Source organism: Lissotriton vulgaris, chromosome 5 (assembly GCF_964263255.1).
Source record: "Lissotriton vulgaris chromosome 5, aLisVul1.2, whole genome shotgun sequence".
Classification (NCBI taxonomy): Eukaryota; Metazoa; Chordata; class Amphibia; order Caudata; family Salamandridae; genus Lissotriton; species Lissotriton vulgaris.
In genome coordinates, this window is record NC_141693.1 from 1,141,242,650 (window position 1) to 1,141,252,241 (window position 9,592).

The following is a 9,592-nucleotide window of genomic DNA, read 5'->3' on the forward strand; positions in this document are numbered from 1 at the left end:
GATAGATTCTGGCACGAGTAACCAGCTTGGATTAGTGGTGTTTTAAAGTTATTTCAAGTGAGACACTCGCCTGCATTAATGCTTTGTATTTTCAGCTTGCGTTTACCTTGCCCCTTCGGTTACCGGCTCCGCGCTGCTGATCGGCCGGTGTCTTTCGCCTCCTTGATTTTCTGGCGGTCACCGGTTCCGGCTGTAGTTAATCCTTTCAACTTGGTTCACGGTCGCGGACTCCACGAGGCGCTTCTCCCTCGGTGCCTGGCCCTCGGCTGAACCACGCCCATTTTACAGATCCTTCGAAACGAAGGCAGAAGGGTCGCACTTCCAGATTAGATGTTTGCAATAATCCTTTATTTACGTTCCAACAAATGTTCAGAAAAGCTGCGCCAACGCGTTTCGTTCTCCTCCAAGACCTTGACCACGGTTACCAGACAAAAGGTCACATGGGCCAATAAAAACCTTTCAACAATCACATGATGCATTATCTATTGTTCCCGTTCGCCCTGCATTCTGGGAGCTGTAGTGTGAAGGTTACTTTCATTAGGTTGGTGATTTGTCAAATTAGTTGTGAAGTGAATCAACAGTATTATAGTGTTTAGTATGGGGTTGAAATGTAGATGATGAAGTCGTTTCAGGAGTTTTCACTGTATGTACAGACAGTTTTGTGACCGTGTACCTAGTTCAGAACAGTTCTTCGTTTTTTACCAACAGTGTGGTACTGTCATTAAGACGGGAAAATGTTATTACATTGTATAACCGGGTTCAAATAAATGGTCCATTTTCCGTAATTATGGCACTCCAATGTTTCTCAAAGTTTTACCGGTTGAGGGATTATTATCTTCTCTGTCCTGCCCTCTAGTGGGCATTTACCACTGCTCACATCATTAGCCTGGTTAAGTGATTCATTTTTAGGTCTCGCCTGAAACATGTTTCCAGCTCAAAGTCAGTTGCAACACAATGGCAGACCCATAGCAAATATTAGTTGGTTATCTTTTGGGCGTTACAGCCTGATATCAAGCTGTTGCCGATGAGATTAAACAGTTACATAGGCAGTAATAATGCCCCAAATTGATGAAATGTGGACTGGCTTTTTGTCTGTGCTTGAAAAAAACCTTATCCTCACCGGAATGCACATAATAAAAGAGGGGCACCTTTTATTATAAGTGTGCACATAGACTTTTTTGTGCTAAGTGCAAATTGCAACTTTTCAATAAATATTTTACTCTGAGTGATAGAAGGGGCTCTGTTAGTAAAAAGCTGTTACGTACTTTAGGATGCAATTTAATCACTTGTTGAGTAACATTTTAAACCCCTCACCCTCCCTCACCCTCACCCACACTCTCCCTCACTCACCTTCAACACCTCACCCTCACTCACCCTCACCCACACTCACCCTCACTCACCCTCAACGCCTCACCCTCACTCACCCTCAACACCTCACACTCACTCACCCTCACCCTCTCTCACCCTCTACCCTCACTCACCCTCAATACCTCACCCTCACTCACCCTCACTCACCCTCACCCTCACTCACCCTCACTCACCCTCACCCTCACTCACCCTCACCCTCACTCACCCTCACCCTCACTCACCCTCACTCTCACCCTCACTCACCCTCACTCACTCTCACTCACCCTCAACCCCTCACCCTCACTCACCCTCAACCCCTCACTCACCCTCACTCACCCTCACCCACCCTCACCCTCACTCACCCTCACTCACCCTCAACCCCTCACCCTCACACAGTGCAATAGGTCTCGGAGCATTTGAGTTAGAGCTTTTAGAAATGTTTATGGCTTTTTTTTTTAATTCTTTAGCATTGGCTACAGGAAACAAAACTGCTAAAGATTTACAAAAAAACCCATAAACAATTCTAAAAGCACTAACTCTAATGCTGCGAGACCTATTGCATTTCCAATGCTTGTTTTTCCTTCAGCCTTGACCACAAGTGGGGCTGGTGGTCAATGTATTGTTCCTTTACCCACTTTGTCCGAGGATGGGAGGTTTGTAGCTCCTTTCTTCACCTGCCTTGACCAAATCTAGGAGGTATTATGATCATGGAAGCTACCAGCTTCCACGCTGTCAAGTTGCTATTTACCAAAAAGGGCGCCAAGCCAGCTGTTAGGGGTGATGGGCCTCTTTACCCTCATTATGTCCAGTGTGAGGGAGGCCACAGCAGGTAACAGCTGCCACAGGCCCTCGCCGCATCTGTAAACAGGACTCCAGTGCAGCCACCAGCAGACCCAGTACACCTTGGCCTGCCCCGTTTCACAAGTCTTTGAGAATCAGGACATGTGACAGCTGGACCGATTATAAACATGGTGCCCCTACTTGTTTTGTTGGTTGAATCATCCCACCTTTTGTCCAGGCAAAAGAGACTTGCAAAGATCCGCTGCCTTTGGGCACGGTAAAGGAATGAAAACAATACTCTCTGACCTTGGAAGGGGCTACCAAGTACCTCCATGTTGTTTGGCAAAGTGGGGGGACAATATATACCCCACCCTTGGGCAGGGCGACAGGCTAGCAAATACCTTCTACCCTATGGCAAGGCTGGGTGTGAGCATGAAATGCTCATCTGCCTTGGGCGGTTGGTGGCTTGCAAATACCGTCTTAGGACAAGACACTGTGCTGGCACAAAATACACACTACCCTTAGTCAAGCTAATAAAATATGTGCCCATATGGCTAAGCAGGGGTGCTACCAAACACCCACGCTTGTATGAAGCCGAAGCAAGGGGTAAAAAATGCCCCCCCTCATCCATGGGCAAGACACTGCTGCCCACTAGGAACAAGAAATCCCCCATGCCTTTGGAAAATGAAGGAGAGCAAGCACATACCCTACCTCCACACGGGCCTTTAATAATCAGAATAAGGTACCTTTAATTGCCATTAATATCTGGACCCTCAATGTTACTTAATGCATGGGGCAATTAAGGCTCATCCTGACTAGGGAAAATTGATTTTCGTTAAAGCCAGTGTCCACAGATATGAAGGAATCTGGTTTAAAACCACAAAAAAACACGGAAAGGAAAGAGGAAACTTCGAATAAGGTTGCTGGGAAGAGAATAGCACCCACAGTGCAGAACTTTAAAAGATAGCAAAGTCAACAGTTAAAGTGACACATACATCTTTAGTCCCACACCAGCCACCCCATCTTCAGTACCTCACAAAGTATTTCACACATACAATACCCATGACAGTTTCTGGTATACCAGTAAAATGATATCAATAATGGGTACAAATCAATACAATCACACATACAGAGCACTACATCGTGAAACGCCAGCTTTCGATACAGAACATTCAATATGAGGAGTATTTCAGAATGTAGGATGAGGCATTATCAGCAAAGCAATAGGACTTTAATCGTTTTGTCAATATCAGATACTTTTATTAAATAGGAAAACAAACCTAGAACAAAAATACAATTGTGCTATTACCAATCAGTGTCTTTCTCAAGCTACTTACTAAATTACAGAAGCATTGTAAGAAATGCAGAAAGCATGACAAGTGAAACAAATGTTCAAGTTTTACCGGATATGTGTAAGATTTGATGACGTGTATTTAAGATGAATTTAGTGGAAGAAAAGTACAATTTAAAAAATAACTCCATACTTTTCTCAGCCCATGTCTACCTGAATGTATCAATGTGCATAATTCAGGAAACAGAAAAAGGCTTTCACATTATGATGTGCATGTTTTGGGGAGATGTGCAAGGAAATATATTGTCATATCCAAAAAGTTGTGTGTAGAGCTTGGTCATTGCATAACTGACATGTCAAATCCTACAACTTTTTCAATCCCAGGTGATCCTCATCAAGTCTTCAAAAGTCATTAAAAGGCTTAAAAAAAAGATAACAAAGGTCTGACACAAAATTGGTGAAACTAGCCAGTTTGATACTTTGCAGACCAATGATCCTTTCAGCACAATATACATGTAATTCAAAATACCATATAGTGGAACGGGTGCAAAATATTAGACCATTTAACTATTAATCAATACATTTTTATCATTGAAATAAATGTTTAAGAGATTAATAAAATTATATTATGACATTGTAATACCTAATGTATACACTTTTTGTAATATTGAAAAAGTCGTAGTCAATATGAATAACAATACATTCATTTATAAAAACGAAATTGCATCTTTATTGACGAATTAGCCGGTTGTGAACTCCACGTCAACCCCGACTCAGAAATAGTAGTTAGGAAGGCTTTGAGACCCAGGCCGGAGGTCACTGAATGACAGGTCACAAGTGGGGTGGCACATAGGTAGACAAACGCGCTAACAGGAAACCCCAGATCAATCCCACAGAAAGGTGCAGCGGCACCACAATGGTCCAGGGAGATTAGCCCCAATAAGGCACACATTGCCAGAGGGGTACGCACGTTCCCAAACCACCATAAAGTCAAATACCACATGAATTTAGGAACACATAGCCAATCAGGACACAGCGCACAGTACACACAGTGATCAGGTGTTCCCCATGCCGGACTTCTGGACACCTCACCCACTGGCTGCGTGGTGTCCACGGAAGGTTAAGGCCCACCTGGTTTCCTCATCAAATACATTAATTCATGACTCCAAAGACAGGGGTTCACATTCCCTACCAATAAAGGATCACCTGAACTATTCAATGCATTCAATGAGCTGTATAAAAACCCATGTTGGACCGATTGTAAATTCAGACAGTCCTCAGGCCCTATGCCTATGGCTGATCTCCCGGCCAAACTGTTTAATTAAAAAAACTGTTCCTGTTTTGCCAAATGCCCCTTGTCTCTTGTTTTTTCAATGTATTTCATGTTCAAGCAACACTTTGTGAACCAGACAATATGCAACAATGGTCTGCAAATCGATTCGGTTGTTGGGCAGAACCAAAAGCGATTGGAGTTTGTGAAATGACGGGTCATTATAAGGACACTTAAAAAAGCTGTAACCCCTGCTACTGGATTACCCTTCTCACTAATATCTCTCAGCTTTATCAAATGAAATTAATAAGCTTTGTTATTCAACGCCTAGACATAGGAATGTTTATGAAATGTCTATGTATGAATTGTACAAGAGTTAAAAACCCTCTATTATATCAGACAACAAAAACTCCCTCAGTTACTATTGTTTGAATCAAAATGCATCCCATCTCATTTTAGTGTGCTGAACAACTTAAAAAGTGCAAGACTTACATTTACTGAACCATGTTTTGTTAAAAATGAATCCCAAAAATAACAACTCTTCATATTTCACACAAATTACATCTACAACATTTAAGGATAAGTGTACCAATTCCAATTTCTAAACATTTAATCAGTGACATGGGTAATATTCATATTTTTAAAGGCATACTTTTGTAAACAAGATTTACAACGCTCAAAAATCTAAAGAAATCCAGAAACTCTGATTGTCAAATGCAGGTATTGAAAACACTATTGCAAAATACGTTGTAAAATGTGTATTATGACATGTGGTGTGTGGGTATATATGCAGGAGAAAAATGCACAGTCTATGAGTGACCGGGATATTGCAAGTCACTGAGAAGATCTGTGAGGTTTCTGTGGCTCATGGCCGCATGGGTGAGGAGCACTTCAGGCCACAACACGACTCTGTGACTTGCAGTACTTTGATGATACATGCTTGGCAACATGTTATCCAAATACAATGCCCATATAAGTCTGTTGCATCCGGACTAGTTCACATTAAGGATATTAACTGCGCGATGTGCAGGTGTTTTATGGGAGAGGGTATAAGCAGGTCATATGCATTCCATGCCATCGTCTTCCTTCGTCTCCTATCTGAGGGGTCTCATAGGCACTACCTCAGTGGGCGTGCCCCTTAGTTCATATGCAGTGTGGACTTTCCTCTAACAGACATGTCCAGTGGGACTGCTCTGTGTGGTACATGTGCAGTGCACGCCGAGGCTCCTCACTCACAAGCATGGCTGGGGAGGGGACTCACTCCATAGGACATAGCCTTAGCAGAAACGCCTCTCACAGGCATGGCTGTAAGGCGGACGGGGCTCTGTGGTACATCCTGCATACCCGCAACCCAAGGCATGGCAGGAGGGGCTCTCTGGCTGGCACCCATTCTGTGTAGGCACTCACAGGGGGCTCCGGGAGGTCTGCATCGCGCATGTGCCCGGCAGCCTCACCTCATATAGATGTAGCAGGCGCCTGGTCTCTTTTATACTAGTACAGTGCAGCATAACTCTCACAGTCATTGGTGAAGGCTGGCAACCAAGCTCATTTGCCGTGCACGCGCTCACCCCTTGCACGCATATTTGTGCGCGGGACCTGTGTCACGTGTATGCAGAAGTGACCTCTTGCAGAGATGGCTTTGGGGTAAGGGTTAGTGTACCCGGCGGTCACACACAAAACATTTCAGGCAGGCTTTATTGGGCATTGCTTTATCGTAAACTCCACTCTGGGCTTGGAGGGAGTGTGAACTAGTGTCGGTCTGTCGGTAGTGCTCACAGAGTCCCGCATACCTGGTTTTGGAGGGGAGGGGGGGGGGGCGGTATCTATCTACCAGGTACACGGGACACGCACACCTCTTCTCCATATGCGCAGAGAGAGGCCGCCGCTTCTTTCAGACTACAGGCACACGGCGCCACAGGCTGGCTCCGGCTGGTGCTAGGCGCTGGGGTAGGTAGGCACCTCCGGCTGGTGCCAGGCGCTGGCAGTACTCACCTCTGGCGGACATGGCTGGCAGCCCGCTGTTGCTGCTCTGCTCCCCGCAGCCGGTGATCGCTGGCCTGGATCCCCTCTCTCGGGCCCGGGAGACTGCGGCGGTGCTGGGGCGGGGGCTGGTGGAAGAGTGTGGAGTCTAAAGTATGAGTGGGGAGACCCCAGAGTGAGGCTGCCGGAGCAGCAGCAGGCAGCCCCGCTCCATGGCAGTCCGTGCAGCAGGCAGAGCCGGGCTGGGAGGGGCCGTCCCTCCCCCTCTCCCGGTGCCAAGACGGACTGCGGGAAGAGAGAGCCCGGCGCTCACCAGGAGCCTGTGTGTGTGGTATATACGTGTGCGTGCAGGTGTCTGCCTTGACTACACGTGCCTACAAGGGTTCGTGTGTGCGTGTGCAAGCACATGCGAGAGCGTGAACGTTTACCTGTGTGCATGTATGTGAACGCGTGTTAACAGGTGTGCATGTCTGTGCTTGCGATATTGGTGCTTATGTTATATGTGCTTACATATGAGTATACATATAACTACATCTTTCCATGTGCTTGTATTTGTGAGTGCACTTTTGCATATCTGCTTGTGAACATGGGTACATGTCCCGGCGTTCGTGGCCCTATATGTGTGGGTACTTTTATGCCTGTACACGCCCCAGAATGTGTGTGTGTGGCTGTTTAGAAGACACATTTTTTGCTAGTCTGTTTATGTTCGTTTCTCTGTGCGTACATGCCTGTTTTCCGTTGTTTTTGCATGTTCCTCTGTGTGTATGGGTGCGCCTGTCTGAGTGACTGGAAAACCGAGAGGCAGTGTGAGGGAGTGTGCATCTGTGTGTCCTATAGGTGATATGTGCGATCTGTCTACATCTGTGTATTTCCATGGCACTGTGTGCCTACATGTGCTTGTAGTGTGAGTATGGGTCAACTTCTCAGCTCTCTCAACTACTCCATGTGAAAACGTGGACTGTCTGCCCCTACACAGGTTTGCTTTCCACGGCCCAGGCTATTTCCTTTAATTAATCTGTTACAGAACCACTATTTAACACTTTTAGTTGCATTGTCTTATTTTTAATCTGTTTCATGAAGAATCCTACTGGCACTGGCTATTACCACTCAACTGGGCGGTTACAAAATTCGGAAATATACAGAGCGGAGCCCCCTAAAAGCGGTATTGACCCTGTGTCCCTAAATATTTCTACAATAGCTGATTTTCCTTTATGTGGACGTGTATGTGGAGAGACTACTCACTCCACAAGAAACTGTGAGGACGTTATGTACTGATTATGAGCAGTTTTGTAACCAGATTTCTATATGTGTCTCGAAGAGCAAGCAGGCAAATGCACTAACTATGTCATCCAAGGTCCCAGAATGTAGCTTCTAACCGACCCATTTTGTATAAATCTATTGTATGGTAGTTTCCAGTATCGGCATACTGTAAGTTGTGAGGACACTTTGAGATGCACTTCATTAGTCAGTTAATTATGTCTTAGATTTTAAATAATTACTGTGGTCATTTCATTAGATGTGATTTCGGCTGACTGTAATCAATGAATTTATTTCCTTTTCTTTTCAGGTATTAGCATTTAGAGCCGCCTATGGCAAGGCACTCGTACTATCCTGGCAGCTTATTACTTAGAGCGTTTTTAGCTGTAATGTTGCTTGCTTCTGTCTCTTTTAGGAATGTTGGGGACACTTTGAGATGCTCTTCATTAGTGACTACATTTTTCTTATATTAATTATTTATTGCGGTGGTCGTTTAATTAGGCATTATTGTGGCCGAATGCAAGCAATGCATGCTTTAGGCACAAGCACTTTAAAGCCAGTCAGTGGCCATGCACATCCGCTTACCTGGCAGCTCACTACCTTGGGTGTTTTTAGCAGTAATGTTGATTGTATTTGTTTTGTCTTTTTAGGAATGCTGATATTTTGTAACTTTTATGTAATCAAATATTAGATTATGTATATATTGTATTGTATATTTTATGGCCTGTCTTTGACAGGCTGACACAATAAATACATAGATTACATGAATGAATAATGCACCAGACTACTCTAGGATGCGCTGTCAATTAAACACCCCTTGGGATATTATGCAACCTTCTCCACCAGGCTGGAGCAGCCAAGCAGAAGCTATGACCTGAAAGCAGGCTCTGATAAGTTACAAGAAATAACAGAGCTCAGACATAGGGTGTGTGCTGGTGAAGAGCTTGCAAAGACTCACTAATGATGACAAAAAATCTCCAGTTTCTGTGTCAGTTTCAGCTTGCTGATAAACCAGAGTTTGACCAGTTTACAGGAGAGACAGGCAGATTTGCTAACAGGCTGGTGCTTTGTTAAGTCTAGTTAGGCTGGGGTGGTATCCTGACCTACATTAGCTCTCAGCATCTCCATGGTCTAGTGAACTTGCCCCTCCTTGGTCCCCTGCACAGCTGATACTTGGTCCCCTGCACAGCTAATGTCATGCGGCATGCCCACAAGCAGCACAGACTGTAAAGCCAACGGCACTTTGTATTTTGGATTTTTGTGGCTAACCTAAAAATGTTATTCAAAGACAATGGTCTCAGACTGTTATTTCTACTCAACCAATGATCACTTTCTCTTAGTCATGGGGCATGTCCAATGGATCAGCCCAAATACATTCAATGATAATATGTATACAATCAAATCAAAAAAGCAACAGCAATAATTATAAGTCCAGGGCAATTTTAATTAATTGCAATCGTAGCTATCTCAGTGTACAAGAGAAGAAATTTGGTTGCCCAAACAAGAGTATGTGCAAGAAACTGAATTTAACGTGTTAGAATAGAAAAATATAGAAAGAGCATAGAATGAAGAATACTTCAAATTTGTATACACGAACAAATAGATTTACACAAACAATTTACAGATGGCCTGGCGTATAATGTTTTCAAAACAATTTCTTATGGATA

At 44.3% G+C, this 9,592-nt stretch overlaps 1 protein-coding gene across 1 annotated transcript in view; it reads right to left on the bottom strand.

Annotated features, from left to right (window-relative positions):
• The window catches only part of ABLIM1 (actin binding LIM protein 1), an 899,845-nt gene extending 892,956 nt beyond the window's left edge, over window positions 1-6,889 (bottom strand). Inside the window, exon 1 of the mRNA XM_086922890.1 lies at window positions 6,681-6,889. Coding sequence (XP_086779016.1) covers window positions 6,681-6,693 — 13 coding nt within the window. The 5' untranslated portion in view covers window positions 6,694-6,889. The remainder of the gene's footprint in view (window positions 1-6,680) is intronic.
• Window positions 6,890-9,592: the final 2,703 nt, after the last annotated feature.